Genomic DNA, 17,512 nt, shown 5'->3' with positions numbered 1-17,512 from the left:
TGGACCAATTCAGTTTGTCTGTGATGTGTATGCCGAGGAACTTAAAACTTGCTACCCTCTCCACTACTGTTCCATCGATGTGGATAGGGGGGTGTTCCCTCTGCTGTTTCCTGAAGTCCACAATCATCTCCTTAGTTTTGTTGACGTTGAGTGTGAGGTTATTTTCCTGACACCACACTCCGAGGGCCCTCACCTCCTCCCTGTAGGCCGTCTCGTCGTTGTTGGTAATCAAGCCTACCACTGTTGCGTCGTCCGCAGGACATGTACTTTGTGCGTGACACAAGCAATTTTTTTCCAACAATTGTTTACAGACATTATTTCACTTAATATTCAATGTATCACAATTCCAGTGGGTCAGAAGTTTACATACACTAAGTTGACTGTGCCTTTAAACAGCTTGTAAAATTCCAGAAAATGATATCATGGCTTTAGGAGCTTCTGATAGGCTAATTGAAATCATTTGAGTCAATTGGAGGTGTACCTGTGGATGTATTTCAAGGCCTACCTTCAAACTCTGTGCCTCTTTGCTTGACATCATGGGAAAATAAAAATAAATCCGCCAAGATCCCTGAAAAAAATTGTAGACCTTCACAAGTCTGGTTCATCCTTGGGAGCAATTTCCAAATGCCTGAAGGTACCATGTTCATCTGTACAAACAGTAGTACGCAAGTATAAACACCATGGGACCACACAGCCGTCAGGAGATGCGTTCTGTCTCCTGGAGATGAACGTACTTTGGTGCGAAAAGTGCAAATCAATCCCAGAACAACACTAAAGGACCTTGTGAAGATGCTGGAGGAAACCGGTCCAAAAGTATCTATATCCACAGTAAAACGAGTCCTATATTGACATAACCTGAAAGGCCGCTCAGCAAGGAAGAAGCCACTGCTCCAAAACCGCCATTAAAAAGCCAGAATACGGTTTGCAACTGCACATGGGGACAAAGATTGTACTTTTTGGAGAAATGTCCTCTGGTCTGATGAAACACAAATGGAACTGTTTGGCCATAATGACCATTGTTAAGTTTGGAGGAAAAAGGGGAGGAAAAAGGGGCAATATGTATACAAAATAATATACTTACCTGTTGTTGTATCTTGAAAAAAAAGCACTGGAATTAAAATAAATTATTAACCTGCTTCATTATTTATGTATCACCAGTTGATGAAGAACAACTCCAATTTCATACATTATTGAACATCTGTCTAGGAATAAAACAGTTAAAATAACTTCTGTTTGATGGAACATTGTACATCTTAGTACCTTTTTATCCATTTCTGATTTTGTATCAATGTGGACGAGGGACATGGGAGCAGGAATATAGTACCTTTGCCGAGCAATGCAACGAAGCTGGATCATTCTGGCAATGATACCTGCACCATCTAAACGCTACGAAGACTCCCTAACTCTTCGCCATTGTACACGATGGCCCATCTTAAAGCCCGCATGGGGCACCATCTAAATGCTACGAAGACTCCCTAACTCTTCGCCATTGTACACGATGGCCCATTGTTCTGAGACTTCCTTTGACCATCTTAAAGCCCTCATGGTGCATCCTCACCTTAATGGCTCTGACTTTCTGGTCTAACCCTTCATCTGACATATCAGAATAGCATTCCCTGACAGACATATTGTGTTCTTTCATCACTCTGTAAACCAAGCTAACCCTTACACTGTAATGAAAGATGATTATATATCGACTATGAAACACATAGGACATGGCCTGCTTACGAGTTGCCATAAAAGAAAGTTAGATTAAATCAACTGAATATGGTGAGTACAGGTGTTTGTAGTAAAATGCTTTTGGTTAGCTTGAGAATAATAATTGCATGATTTATCATTCTACGGTATGTATGTAATATAGTTATGTTATGAGCTGACACTGAATCGTAGGAGCTTAACTACCAGCTAAAAGTTGGACGGAAGAACGCCCAGTGCTGCTTACCTGAGATGCCATCATCACACAGTCCTTCTTTGTAGTTGTCTGCTATGACTTCCTTTGTGTCGGAAAGAAAGGCTGAACAGTATTGGTTGTAGCCAAACTGACACTCAAAAAATTGACAAAATGGAGGGTGGTTGATACTGAAATTAAATTGGAGTTTTGTTTTCAAAAACATTTTTTGTTCTCTAAATATTTTTGGGGAATAAAATGCATAACGTTTTGCGCTCTATCACAAAATATTAGATTTTGTATTTATTGTTTTACTTTGAAGCCTCGTTTTTGCTTTCAGAACAATTATTTTTGATTGAAAAATAAAGTTTTGCTCTCGACAAAAAGACATCCAGTTGTTGCAAGGTGGGGAGTGGGGCTAATAGCTGAACAATAGACTATTCAACCTTTACTAAAGAATAGTCTAATAGCCGAGCTAGGTGTGAAAACCCCCCCTCCTATCACAGACCAGATTTGCCCTAAAGACCAAGGGAGAGTTAGGGCAATGCCCTTTTAATTTTGTCTGGCTTGCCATTCCATTGGTAGACTACAAGTACACATTGCATTTTTTTTAGTGATCCAATACGTAATATTGATCATAATTTGTTTTAAATCCAAAATAGAAAAAGTATCTAGATCCTCTGAGGCTGTGGAGGGATTGTAATTGTGGTTATAAAACATGAATCATCAACAATGACACCGTTTTGTCTTTCAGCCCTGGATTTCTAATCCCTTAATTATATGCTAACATTTCGATGGCAATAATACATACACTGCTCAAAAAAATAAAGGGAACACTTAAACAACACAATGTAACTCCAAGTCAATCACACTTCTGTGAAATCAAACTTTACACTTAGGAAGCAACACTAATTGACAATACATTTCACATGCTGTTGTGCAAATGGAATAGACAACAGGTGGAAATTATAGGCATTTAGCAAGACACCCCCAATAAAGGAGTGGTTCTGCAGGTGGGGACCACAGACCACTTCTCAGTTCCTATGCTTCCTGGCTGATGTTTTGGTCTGGTGCGTTCACTCTAGTGGTAGCATGAGACGGAGTCTACAACCCACACAAGTGGCTCAGGTAGTGCAGCTCATCCTGGATGACACATCAATGTGAGCTGTGGCAAGAAGGTTTGCTGTGTCTGTCAGCGTAGTGTCCAGAGCATGGAGGCGCTACCAGGAGACGGGCCAGTACATCAGGAGACGTGGAGGAGGCCATAGAAGGGCAACAACCCAGCAGCAGGACCGCTACCTCCGCCTTTGTGCAAGGAAGAGCAGGAGGAGCACTGCCAGAGCCCTGCAAAATGACCTCCAGCAGGCCACAAATGTGCATGTGTCTGCTCAAACGGTCAGAAACAGACTCCATGAGGGTGGTATGAGGGCCCGACGTCCACAGGTGGGGGTTGTGCTTACAGCCCAACACCATGCAGGACGTTTGGCATTTGCCAGAGAACACCAAGATTGGCAAATTCGCCACTGGCGCCCTGTGCTCTTCACAGATGAAAGGAGGTTCACACTGAGCACATGTCACAGACGTGACAGAGTCTGGAGACACCGTGGAGAATGTTCTGCTGCCTGCAACATCCTCCAGCATGACCGGTTTGGCGGTGGGTCAGTCATGGTGTGGGGTGGCATTTCTTTGGGGGGCCGCACAGCCCTCCATGTGCTCGCCAGAGGTAGCCTGACTGCCATTAGGTACCGCGATGAGATCCTCAGACCCCTTGTGAGACCATATGCTGGTGCGGTTGGCCCTGGATTCCTCTTAATGCAAGACAATGCTAGACCTCATGTGGCTGGAGTGTGTCAGCAGTTCCTGCAAGAGGAAGGCATTGATGCTATGGACTGGCCCGCCCGTTCCCCAGACCTGAATCCAATTGAGCACATCTGGGACATCATGTCTCGCTCCATCCACCAACGCCACGTTGCACAACAGACTGTCCAGGAGTTGGCAGATGCTTTAGTCCAGGTCTGGGAGGTGTTGGGGAATAATCAGAATTAGGTGGTAACATAGGTAAGATGTTTTATATTCATCATATGTTTGTAAGTTACTTCTCATCAGAATGTTATTTTTGTATAATACTGTGGCGGGGTTTCAGTATCTGTTCTATGTCAAGACTAAGTTGTTTGGGCCGGGGAGAGGTCAAGGTGTCATCATGTGTAAACATCTTTTGCTCCACTGTGTCTGTTTGCCAGTCACTCCCTACTTTTCCCATCGGGGAGAGGAGGATGGCAGTGTCTGGAATCATTCTATGCTCCCTCTTTTGTTGCTCCTATCTTAACCTATAGCCTCACTCTCCTCTCCGTGAGCTTGTCCAGGATTGGTTGTATTTAGAATTGGTTGTATCTAAATGACAATTTGATATATATCATAGGGTGGGGGTAATGTCTTGGTACCATTTTTGTACCAAGGATGAAATAAGAGCTTCCTTTAGGAGACCAAACTGAACGATAATTTATAGCCAACTCTGTCTGGCTAGGGGATACTCCTCTCTGAAGTAAAGTCTTTCTTTGTGTAAGTTCCTAAGACCTGTGGTTTGTCATGTCGTCTAGGGGGGGGTGGATCTTTGCTATAAAGGATCCCATTTGCCATTATGTTGGAACTCTCAACTTTTCATTAGAGATACTGAACTGTTGAAAGTAAAAAATGCTATTGCAAAAGCTTAATTATTATTAAAGGTGTAAGATTAAGCATAACTGACTGGTGTGTGGTTTGCTCTCATGATTTGGTAAATAGAGGAAATTTCCACGACAGAGGAGATCCCTCAGGAGACCATCCGCCACCTCATCAGGAGCATGCCCAGGCGTTGTAGGGAGGTCATGTAGGCACGTGGAGGCCACACACACTGAGCCTCATTTTGACTTGTTTTAACCTCTTGAAACTCTGGGGGCAGTATTTAATTTTTGGATGAAAAACGTTCCCGTTTTAAACAAGATATTTTGTCACAAAGATGCTCGACTATGCATATAATTGACAGCTTTGGAAAGAAAACACTCTGACGTTTCCAAAACTGCAAAGATATTATCTGTGAGTGCCACAGAACTGATGCTACAGGCGAAACCAAGATGACGGGGGGTTTTCTCAGCCAAACGTGATGAACAAAATGGAGCAATTTCTCCTACACAAATAATCTTTTTGGAAAAACTGAACATTTGCTATCTAACAGTCTCCTCATTGAAAACATCCAAAGTTCTTCAAAGGTAAATTATTTTATTTGAATGCTTTTCTTGTTTTTGTGAAAATGTTGCCTGCTGAATGCTAGGCTTAATGCTATGCTAGCAATCAATACTCTTACACAAATGCTTGTGTAGCTATTGTTGAAAAGCATTTTTTGAAAATATGAGATGAGTGTTAACAAAAGGCTAAGCTTGTGAACTAATATATTTATTTCATTTGCGATTTTCATGAATAGTTAACGTTGCGTTATGCTAATGAGCTTGAGGCTATAATTACGCTCCCGGATACGGGTTTGCTCGTCGCAACAGGTTTTAAGGACATTACATCAAAGTTGGATCCGCCTGTAGTGTGGTTTTCCACTTTAATTTTGAGTGTGACTCCAAATCCAGACCTCCATGGGTTGATAGATTTTTGTGTCATTTTGTTGTCCGCACATTCAACTATGTAAAGAAAAAAGTATTTAATAAGAATATTTCATTCATTCAGATGTAGGATGTCTTATTTTAGTGTTCCCTTAATTGTTTTGAGCAGTGTAGATGTGATCTCTCCATCACGATTGACAACTCCAGTGTTGCCCTCCCAGAGTGCAAAGAACCTTGGCGTGACCCTGGACAACACCCTGTCGTTCTGTGCAAACATTAAAGCGGTGACCCGCTCCTGCAGGTTCATGCTCTATAACATCCGTAGAGTACGACCCTACCTCACACAGGAAGAGGAACATCCGTAGAGTACGACCCTACCTCACACAGGAAGAGGAACATCCGTCGAGTACGACCCTACCTCGCACAGGAAGTGGAACATCCGTAGAGTATGACCCTACCTAACACAGGAAGCGGCGCATCCTAATACTAATCCAGACACTTGTCCTCCATCCACTGCAACTCACTGTTGGCTCCCGGCTTGTGCTATTAAACCCTTTTGTGGAAATTCTAACCAGAAGAAGAGATACTGTAGATTCTTCAAACAACAACTTTATTATAAGATTTGCAAAAATGAAGCGATTAACAATCCACTCAATGGTGCAGAGTTAAGAGCCCAAAGAACAGTTGGCTCAGCTTTTATAGAAAAGTCAGACCTCTTTGTCTATGTGGCAGTTAGCAGATGCAAAAGGGGCATAATAATATATAAAAGGTGATTAGCTTGTCTGTGCAGATTAAGATAGCTGACGTTGCCACAATTCTCTGTCCCTTCCTGCAAGTTTCCACACAGATGAGTTCCTGCAGATAGTACAAATGGGATGTCACATACTGTGGTCGCACCCGGCTTTTAACTGTACACCCAGACTTATGACTGAGTCACACAAGACGAGCCTGCATCAGCAAAAGAAACACTAGCATATAACAATGGACAATTGTCTAAGTAAAACAGCATAGTATGTCTGACTGTAATTTTTCCACCACAACCCCACAACTTATCCAGAACGCAGCAGCCCGCCTCGTTTTCAACTTTCCCAAATTCATGTCATCCCACTCCTCTCCACACTCCACTGGCTTCCAGTCAAAGCTCACATCCACTACAAGACCATGGTGTTTACCTACGGAGCAGCAAGAGGAACTGTCCCTCCCTACCTTCAGGCTATGCTTAAATTCTACACCCCAACCTGAGCACACTGTTCTGCCACCTCGGGTCTCTTGGCCCTCCGACCCCAAGCTCTTCTCTGTCCTGGCACCCAAATGGTGGAACCAGCTTCCCTCTGAAGCTAAGAGAGCCGAGTCCCTGTCCATCTTCCGAAAACATCTGAAACCCCTACCTCTTCAAACAATATCTTCACCATCGGAAACCTCTTCAAACAGTATCTTAAACATCTGAAACCCCTTCAAACAGTATCTTAAACATCTGAAACCCCTTCAAACAGTATCTTAAACATCTGAAACCCTACCTCTTCAAACAATATCTTAAACATCTGAAACCCCTACCTCTTCAAACAGTATCTTAAACATCTGAAACCTCTTCAAACAATATCTTCACCATCGGAAACCTCTTCAAACAGTATCTGAAATAATCCTCCTCCATCTGCTAAATGACTAACATTCAAATGTCTCTGTCTGTCTGCAGGTCCAGAGTGATTCCTGATGGTAGCTACAGACTGAGAAGGAAGGACTGACTGACTATAACTACAACCTCTACCAGTGTCTTAACCAGCCACCTCAAACGGGTTTGTGTGACCTACCCTTCAGTGTGGGGGTGTTAGGACTATCCCTCTGACAGCATGGCCCCAGCGGTGGGCGGTCCGGTGGGCTACACTCCTCCAGAGGGGGGCTGGGGCTGGGCGGTGGTGGTGGGAGCCTTCATCTCTATTGGCTTCTCCTATGCCTTCCCCAAGTCCATCACTGTCTTCTTCAAGGAGCTGGAGGCCACCTTTGACGCTACTCCCTCACAGGTCTCATGGATCTCCTCTATCATGCTGGCCTGCATGTACGGTGGAGGTGAGTGGTGGGGGCTGGTAGGGGAGGAATCTGATCTCCCAGAAGGGGTTTCTGTCGTCACTGAAACACAGAGACAAATACTGTCTTCATTAAAAACATGGATTAAAAAGATGGGTCGGAGAGGGGGGGGGGGGCAAGATGGGTGGGAGGGGGGGGGGGGGGCAAGATGGGTGGGAGAGGGGGGGGGGGGGGGGGGCAAGATGGGTGGGAGAGGGGGGGGGGGCAAGATGGGTCAGAGAGGGGGGGGGGGCAAGATGGGTGGGAGAAGGGGGGGGCAAGATGGGTCAGAGAGGGGGGGGGGGGGCAAGATGGGTCGGAGAGGGGGGGGGGGCAAGATGGGTGGGAGAGGGGTGGGGGCAAGATGGGTGGGAGAGGGGTGGGGGCAAGATGGGTGGGAGAGGGGGGGGGCAAGATGGGTGGGAGAGGGGGGGGGCAAGATGGGTGGGAGAGGGGGGGGGCAAGATGGGTGGGAGAGGGGGGGGGCAAGATGGGTGGGAGAGGGGGGGGCAAGATGGGTGGGAGAGGGGGGGGGCAAGATGGGTGGGAGAGGGGGGGGGGCAAGATGGGTGGGAGAGGGGGGGGGGGGCAAGATGGGTGGGAGAGAAGGTGAGAAAAGATGGGGTGAAAGTCCTCTTCATGCTAAATTGTGTGATTGGTTCAGGGGGCTCCTCATAATGTGCTTTACCCTAGATGTTCTGACCCCTTTTCTGTTCTCTTTACAAAAAGATGTGTACATATCACATTGTATACTCACTCAACAGCTAGTGATCATGTGTTACAGGTGGATGGACAGGCATTATCATGTCATTAGTGTTGTGAACAGAGGAAGTCAAATAGATCTGTTCTGAGATCTATATGGAGAACAGAGGAAGTCAAATAGATCTGTTCTGAGATCTATATGGAGAACAGAGGAAGTCAGATAGCTACGTCGGTAGCAATGAAGTGCTTTGAAAGGCTGGTCATGGCTCACATCAACACCATTATCCCAGAATCCCTAGACCCACTCCAATTTGCATACTGCACCAACAGATCCTCAGATGATGCCATCTTTATTGCACTCCACACTGCCCTTTCAGACCTGGACAAAAGGAACACCTATGTGAGAATGCTGTTCATTGACTACAGCTCAGCGTTCAACACCATAGTGCCCTCAAAGCTCATCACTAAACTAAGGACCCTGGGACTAAACACCTCTCTCTGCAACTGGATCCTGGACTTCCTGATGGGTCGCCCCCAGGTGGTAAGGGTAGGTAACAACACATCCACCATGCTGATCCTCAACACAGGGGCCCCTCAGAGGTGATTGCTCAGTCCCCTCCTGTACTCCCTGTTCACTCATGACTGCATGGCCAGGCACGACTCCAACACCATCATTAAGTTTGCCAATGGCAACAGTGGTAGGCCTGATCACCGACAACGACCAGACAGCCTATAGGGAGGTCAGAGACCTGGCTGTGTGGTGCCATGACAACAACCTCTCCCTCAACGTGATCAAGACAAAGGAGATGATTGTGGAACACAGGAAAAGGAGGACCAAGCATGCCCCATTCTCATCGACAGGGCTGTAGTGGAGCAGGTTGAGAGCTTCAAGTTCCTTGGTGTCTACATCACCAACAAACTAGAAAGGTCCAAACACACCAAGACGGTCGTGAAGAGGGCGTGACAAAGCCTATTCTCCCTCAGGAGACATGAATCATCAGCGTACAATGACACATTTTTGTTTTTAAGCCCAGGATTTCTAAACCCTTAATATTATTGTTGGATCCAATTTAACAGGTAACATTTTGATGGCAATAATAAATAAATAAATATGCCAATAGTGGACAACCTTGTTTTACTCCTCTTGGCAGTTTAAAACTTTCTGAGAAGTAGCCATTATTTACTATTTTACAGCTACAGTGAGGGGGAAAAAAGTATTTGATCCCCTGCTGATTTTGTACATTTGCACACTGACAAAGAAATTATCAGTCTAATTTTAATGGTAGGTTTATTTGAACATTGAGAGACTGAATAACAACAATATCCAGAAAAACACATGTCAAAAAATGTTAGAAATTGATTTACATTTTAATGAGGGAAATAAGTATTTGACCCCTCTGCAAAACATGACTTAGTACTTGGTGGCAAAACCCTGGTTGGCAATCAGAGGTCAGACGTTTCTTGTAGTTGGCCACCAGGTTTGCACACATCTCAGGAGGGATTTTGTCCCACTCCTCTTTGCAGATCTTCTCCAAGTCATTAAGGTTTCGAGGCTGACGTTTGGCAACTCGAACCTTCGGCTCCCTCCACAGATTTTCTACGGGATTAAGGTCTGGAGACTGGCTAGGCCACTCCAGGACCTTAATGTGCTTCTCCTTCAGCCACTCCTTTGTTGACTTGGCCGTGTGTTTTGGGTCATTGTCATGCCGGAATACCCATCCACGACCCATTTTCAATGCCCTGGCTGAGGGAAGGTTCTCACCCAAGATTTGACCATCGTCCCTTTAATGCGGTGAAGTTGTCCTGTCCCCTTAGCAGAAAAACACCCCCAAAGCATAATGTTTCCACCTCCATGTTTGACGGTGGGGATGGTGTTCTTGGTCATAGGCAGCATTCCTCCTCCTCCAAACACGGGCGAGTTGAGTTGATGCCAAAGAGCTCCATTTTGGTCTCATCTGACCACAACACTTTCACCCAGTTGTCCTCTGAATCATTCAGATGTTCATTGGCAAACTTCAGGCAGGCATGTATATGTGCTTTCTTGAGCAGGGGGACCTTGCGGGCACCTCAGGATTTCAGTCCTTCACAGCGTAGTGTGTTACCAATTGTTTTCTTGGTGACTATGGTCCCAGCTGCCTTGATCATTGACAATATCCTCCCGTGTAGTTCTGGGCTGATTCCTCACCGTTCTCATGATCATTGCAACTCCACGAGGTGAGATCTTGCATGGAGCCCCAGGCCGAGGGAGATTGACCGTTATTTTGTGTTTCTTCCATTTGCGAATAATCGCACCAACTTCTCACCAAGCTTCTTGGCGATGGTCTTGAAGGCCATTCCAGCCTTGTGTAGGTCTACAATCTTGTCCCTGACATCCTTGGAGAGCTCTTTGGTCTTGGCCATGGTAGAGAGTTTGGAATCTGATTGATTGATTGATTGCTTCTGTGGACAGGTTTTTTTTTATACAGGTAACAAGCTGAAATTAGGAGCAATCCCTTAATCCCTAATCTCAGCTCATACTTGTATAAAAGACACATGGGAGACAGTAATCTTTCTGATTGAGAGGGGGTCAAATACTTATTTCCTTCATTAAAATGCAAATCAATTTATAAAATTTTTGACATGCGTTTTTCTGGATTTTTTGTTGTTATTCTGTCTCTCACTGTTCAAATAAACCTACCATTAAAATTATAGACTGATCATTTCTTTGTCAGGCAGTTTACCAACTGTTTCCCGGGAGGCTGTCATTGAAAATAAGAATTTGTTCTTAACTGACTTGCCTAGTTAAAGGTCAAATAAAAAAATAGTGTGTCTATTTACCTGTACCATGATATTTGCATTGCTACTAAGTAAACCTCCAATAGTTAGTCTTGTCTCTTTGCTGCAACTCCCGTACGGACTCGGGAGAGGCGAAGGTCGAGAGCCGTGCGTCCTCCACAACGCAACTAAGCCGCGCTGCTTCTTGACACAATGCCCACTTAACCCGAAAGCCATCCACACCAATGTGTCGGAGGAAACACCGTGCACTGCGCCCGGCCCCCCGCGGGAGTTGCAAGTGCGCGACGGGACAATGACATCCCTGCCGGCCTAACACGGAGGACGCTGGGCCAATTGTGCGCCGCCCCATGGGTCGTGGCCGGCTGCGACAGAGCCTGGACTCAAACCAGGATCTCTAGTGGCACAGCTACCACTGTGATGCAGAGCCTTAGACCACTGGGCCACTCAGGAGGCCTTACATAAATACTTTAATTCACTAACTAACTTGTTCCTAATATTATTATCTTCTGTCCCTCTCCCCCCCCTCCCCTGTCTCTCCAGGACCAATTAGCAGTATTCTGGTGAACCGCTATGGCAGTCGACCAATCATGATGCTAGGGGGCTGTCTGTCAGGAAGTGGTTTGATAGCAGCTTCCTTCTGCAACACTGTGCAACAACTCTACTTCTGTGTCGGAGTTATTGGAGGTACCACCAACCCTGTATTTGTATGTGGACATTTTTCTAATACAGTAGTTTACTGATCATTGCCTCCCTCCCCTCTCCTCTCTAGGTCTGGGTCTAGCGTTCAACCTGAATCCGGCGTTGACTATGATTGGTAAATACTTCTATAAGCGTCGTCCTATAGCCAATGGCATTGCCATGGCGGGCAGCCCAGTCTTCCTGTCCACGCTGGCTCCTCTTAACTCCTGGTTCTTTGACCAGTTTGGCTGGAGGGGCTCCTTCCTCATCCTAGGTGGTCTACTGCTCAACTGCTGTGTAGCTGGGTCCTTGATGAGACCCATTGGACCCAAACCTGCCGACCCCCAACTGTCGGAGAACGGGGCGGTGAAGAAGGCGGAGTCTAATCTGACGGTGATGCAGCGTGTCAATGCCGTGATTGACCTGACGCTGTTTAAACACCGCGGCTTCCTGCTGTATCTCCTTGGCAACGTCATCATGTTCTTTGGCCTGTTCTCTCCCCTAGTCTTCCTCTCCAACTACGCTAAGAGTAAGGACATCAGTAAAGAGAAGGCTGCTCTGCTTCTCTCCATCCTCGCCTTTGTTGACATGTTCGCCCGTCCTTCTATGGGGCTGTTAGCCAACACCCGCTGGGTCCGACCCAGGATACAGTACTTCTTCGCTGCATCCGTGCTCTATAACGGGGTGTGTCACGTCTTGGCGCCGCTGTCCGTGGACTATGTAGGCTTCGTGGTGTATGCTGTGTTCTTTGGGTTTGCGTTCGGCTGGCTGTCAGCAGTTCTGTTTGAGACTCTGATGGACCTGGTCGGGGCCCAGAGGTTCTCCTCAGCCGTCGGACTCGTCACCATCGTGGAGTGTGGACCGGTACTGCTGGGACCGCCACTACTCAGTAAGTGTGTGAGAGAGAGAGCCATACTCTACCTATATCACAATGAACAAATTTCCCTTATTGTCATCATCAACAAGTCTCTCTCTCCTCCCTCTTTCTCTCTCTCGTCCCTCTCTCTCTCAATTCAATTCAAGGGGCTTTATTGGCATGGGAAACATGAACATTGCCAAAGCAAGTGAGGTAGATAATATACAAAAGTGAATTATCTCTCTCCTCTGTCTTTCCCCCCTCCAGGTCGTTTCTATGACTTCTATGGTGACTACCAGTGGACCTACCTGTGTTGTGGTATCATCCTCATCATCTCCTCAGTTTTCCTCTTCGTAGGGATGGGCATCAACTACAAGCTGTTGGAGAGAGAGAAGGAGGAGGAGGAGAGGAGAGAGACGGAGCGGCCCAAGGAGGAGTGCACAGCCATGCTGGGGGGAGAGAAGGAGGAGAGGAGAGAGACAGAGCGGCCCAAGGAGGAGTGCACAGCCATGCTGGAGGGAGAGAAGGAAAGGGGGGAGGAGAGTAGTGAGGCCACACCCATGACGGATGTTTCTAAGATGGATGAAGATATTGTTTAGCAGGGTAGGCAACTAAATGCAGTCGAGGGGCCGAAACAACATAATTAGAATAATTTGAACACTGTAAATTACCACAACTAAGCCCAAAAAGACATGATCAATTTCATACCTTGATTACATTGAGAATATTTGGGAGCACATTTCCTAAATTTAAATAATTTTTAGTTGAATTCCTGTATCCCCCTTATTATTATTATTATTATTATTATTATTATTATTATTATTATTACTACTACTACTACTTCGGGGGGCCCAAAAAATCACTTTCGGGCTGGTTTTGGCCCGTTGGCCTCCTGTTGCCAACCCCTGCTGTATAGAGACTGACCTGATCTGGACACACACCCTCTGGTTTAGGTACCTTTGGTAAACTGAGCCGAGTCCTCTACAGTAGACGAGCTATAACACAGAGGACTACTGTCTCTGAGCTCACATATACAACATCCAGTATCTATCCCAGCTCTACACACTGTCTTCATACATACCTGAATGGTCATGTCATCACATCAGTCTTTGTGCTTCCCAGATCCTGTGTGCGGTACGATCAATCACAGTATTATAGGTGATCAGAATGATTGATAGTGTTGTTTTTATAATGTTAATGATTAGTAGAATGTAGACTATTGTGATTCTGTAATGATGTAGATTTCTAGTTGAGGAGCACAACGATGTGATTTCAACCGCTAAGCTTTTCAGTTTAGCCGAGAAGCTTTTTGTAAGCACTTTGAACATCTTTCTGAAGACAGACACAACCTTGTGTGTGTGTGTGTGTGGGCGGGCGGACGTACGGGTGTGTGTGTGTGTGTGGGCGGGCGGACGTTTGTGTGTGTGTGTGTGGGCGCGGGCGAACGGGTGTGTGTGGGCGGGCGGACGGGTGTGTGTGGGCGGGCGGACGGACGGACGGATGGACGTGTGTGTGGGCGGGCGGATGGACGGGTGTGTGTGGGCGGGCGGACGGGTGTGTGTGGGCGGGCGGACGTGTGTGTGTGTGTGTGTGTGTGTGTGTGGGCGGGCGGACGGGTGTGTGTGGGCGGGCGGACGGACGGACGGGTGTGTGTGGGCGGGCGAACGTGGGCGTGTGGGGACGTGTGTAACTATTTTTGTCCCCCACAAGAATAGTAAAGGAACAAAAATGTGACCAACTGGGGACATTTTGTTAGTCCCCACAAGGTCAAATCCTATTTCTAGACGTTTAGGGTTAGAATTAGTGTTAGAATGATGTTAAGGGTTAGGAGCTAGGGTTGGGGTTAAGGTAAGAGTACAGGTTAGGGAAAATGGGATTTTGAATGGGACTGAATTGTGTGTCTTCACAGTTAGCTCTGTGTGTGGCAGATGGACACGCAGGCAGGCAGATGGACACGCAGGCAGACACACGCCGGCAGGCAGATACAGACACAGGCGTTTCTTTTAGTGCTGTATCATATCAGCAGATACTGTATCAATATGTCCCAAACTGAATCCTGTTCCCTATATAGTGCACTACTTTAGACCAGAGCCCTAAACCCTGTATAGTGCACTAAGGTAAAGGGTACTATTTTGAGGTCCTATGTCTGCAGATACAGTATGAGCGTTAATTCAGTAAGTCCTTCCATTCAGCAGTCTGGGGTAGTACCAGCTGTCACCAGGAGAGGGCAGTCGTTTTTAGAACATTCAGCAGTCTGGGGTAGTACCAGCTGTCACCAGGAGAGGGCAGTAGAGTCTTTAGAACATTCAGCAGTCTGGGGTAGTACCAGCTGTCACCAGGAGAGGGCAGTAGAATCTTTAGAACGTTCAGCAGTCTGGGGTAGTACCGGCTGTCACCAGGAGAGGGCAGTAGAGTCTTTAGAACAGTGTTCACGTTTTCTGATTCAAAATCACTTTCACAGTCAACAAGTCAGCCAAGATCTACAGCTCAGATTGTTTTTCCTTAAATGACTTTAATAATGTAACATGAACCTAATAAAAACAGTTCTGTAGGATTGTGCAGTAGGCCTAATACATTATCACAGCATATTGGCTATGTGCCTGGCCTAATACATTATCACAGCATATTGGCTATGTGCCTGGCCTAATACATTATCACAGCATATTGGCTATGTGCCTGGCCTAATACATTATCACAGCATATTGGCTATGTGCCTGGCCTAATACATTATCACAGCATATTGGCTATGTGCCTGGCCTAATACATTATCACAGCATGTTGGCTATGTGCCTGGCCTAATACATTATCACAGCATATTGGCTATGTGCCTGGCCTAATACATTATCACAGCATATTGGCTATGTGCCTGGCCTAATACATTATCACAGCATATTGGCTATGTGCCTGGCCTAATACATTATCACAGCATATTGGCTATGTGCCTGGCCTAATACATTATCACAGCATATTGGCTATGTGCCTGGTCTAATACATTATCACAGCATATTGGCTATATGCCTGGTCTAATACATTATCACAGCATATTGGCTATGTGCCTGGCCTAATACATTATCACAGCATATTGGCTATGTGCCTGGCCTAATACATTATCACAGCATATTGGCTATGTGCCTGGCCTAATACATTATCACAGCATATTGGCTATGTGCCTGGTCTAATACATTATCACAGCATATTGGCTATGTGCCTGGTCTAATACATTATCACAGCATATTGGCTATGTGCCTGGTCTAATACATTATCACAGCATATTGGCTATGTGCCTGGCCTAATACATTATCACAGCATATTGGCTATGTGCCTGGCCTAATACATTATCACAGCATATTGGCTATGTGCCTGGCCTAATACATTATCACAGCATATTGGCTATGTGCCTGGCCTAATACATTATCACAGCATATTGGCTATGTGCCTGGCCTAATACATTATCACAGCATATTGGCTATGTGCCTGGCCTAATACATTATCACAGCATATTGGCTATGTGCCTGGTCTAATACATTATCACAGCATATTGGCTATGTGCCTGGTCTAATACATTATCACAGCATATTGGCTATGTGCCTGGTCTAATACATTATCACAGCATATTGGCTATGTGCCTGGCCTAATACATTATCACAGCATATTGGCTATGTGCCTGGCCTAATACATTATCACAGCATATTGGCTATGTGCCTGGCCTAATACATTATCACAGCATATTGGCTATGTGCCTGGCCTAATACATTATCACAGCATATTGGCTATGTGCCTGGTCTAATACATTATCACAGCATATTGGCTATGTGCCTGGCCTAATACATTATCACAGCATATTGGCTATGTGCCTGGCCTAATACATTATCACAGCATATTGGCTATGTGCCTGGCCTAATACATTATCACAGCATATTGGCTATGTGCCTGGCCTAATACATTATCACAGCATATTGGCTATGTGCCTGGCCTAATACATTATCACAGCATATTGGCTATGTGCCTGGCCTAATACATTATCACAGCATATTGGCTATGTGCCTGGCCTAATACATTATCACAGCATATTGGCTATGTGCCTGGTCTAATACATTATCACAGCATATTGGCTATGTGCCTGGCCTAATACATTATCACAGCATATTGGCTATGTGCCTGGCCTAATACATTATCACAGCATATTGGCTATGTGCCTGGCCTAATACATTATCACAGCATATTGGCTATGTGCCTGGCCTAATACATTATCACAGCATATTGGCTATGTGCCTGGCCTAATACATTATCACAGCATATTGGCTATGTGCCTGGCCTAATACATTATCACAGCATATTGGCTATGTGCCTGGCCTAATACATTATCACAGCATATTGGCTATGTGCCTGGCCTAATACATTATCACAGCATATTGGCTATGTGCCTGGCCTAATACATTATCACAGCATATTGGCTATGTGCCTGGCCTAATACATTATCACAGCATATTGGCTATGTGCCTGGCCTAATACATTATCACAGCATATTGGCTATGTGCCTGGCCTAATACATTATCACAGCATATTGGCTATGTGCCTGGCCTAATACATTATCACAGCATATTGGCTATGTGCCTGGTCTAATACATTATCACAGCATATTGGCTATGTGCCTGGCCTAATACATTATCACAGCATATTGGCTATGTGCCTGGCCTAATACATTATCACAGCATATTGGCTATGTGCCTGGCCTAATACATTATCACAGCATATTGGCTATATGCCTGGTCTAATACATTATCACAGCATGTTGGCTATGTGCCTGGTCTAATACATTATCACAGCATATTGGCTATGTGCCTGGTCTAATACATTATCACAGCATATTGGCTATGTGCCTGGTCTAATACATTATCACAGCATATTGGCTATGTGCCTGGCCTAATACATTATCACAGCATATTGGCTATGTGCCTGGCCTAATAC

The 17,512-nt window shown here is 45.5% G+C and overlaps 1 protein-coding gene across 1 annotated transcript in view; it reads left to right on the top strand.

Moving 5' to 3' along the window:
• LOC110492722 (monocarboxylate transporter 1) overlaps window positions 1–13,816 on the top strand; it is a 57,510-nt gene extending 43,694 nt beyond the window's left edge. The window contains exons 2-5 of the mRNA XM_036947863.1: window positions 7,166–7,536; window positions 11,551–11,694; window positions 11,780–12,577; window positions 12,812–13,816. Of these exons, the coding sequence (XP_036803758.1) occupies window positions 7,320–7,536; window positions 11,551–11,694; window positions 11,780–12,577; window positions 12,812–13,143 (1,491 nt within the window). The 5' untranslated portion in view covers window positions 7,166–7,319 and the 3' untranslated portion in view covers window positions 13,144–13,816. The remainder of the gene's footprint in view (window positions 1–7,165; window positions 7,537–11,550; window positions 11,695–11,779; window positions 12,578–12,811) is intronic.
• The last annotated feature ends 3,696 nt before the right edge of the window (window positions 13,817–17,512 follow it).

This window comes from Oncorhynchus mykiss, chromosome 16 (assembly GCF_013265735.2).
Source record: "Oncorhynchus mykiss isolate Arlee chromosome 16, USDA_OmykA_1.1, whole genome shotgun sequence".
Lineage (NCBI taxonomy): Eukaryota > Metazoa > Chordata > Actinopteri > Salmoniformes > Salmonidae > Oncorhynchus > Oncorhynchus mykiss.
This window is presented reverse-complemented; position numbering and strand designations above follow the sequence as displayed.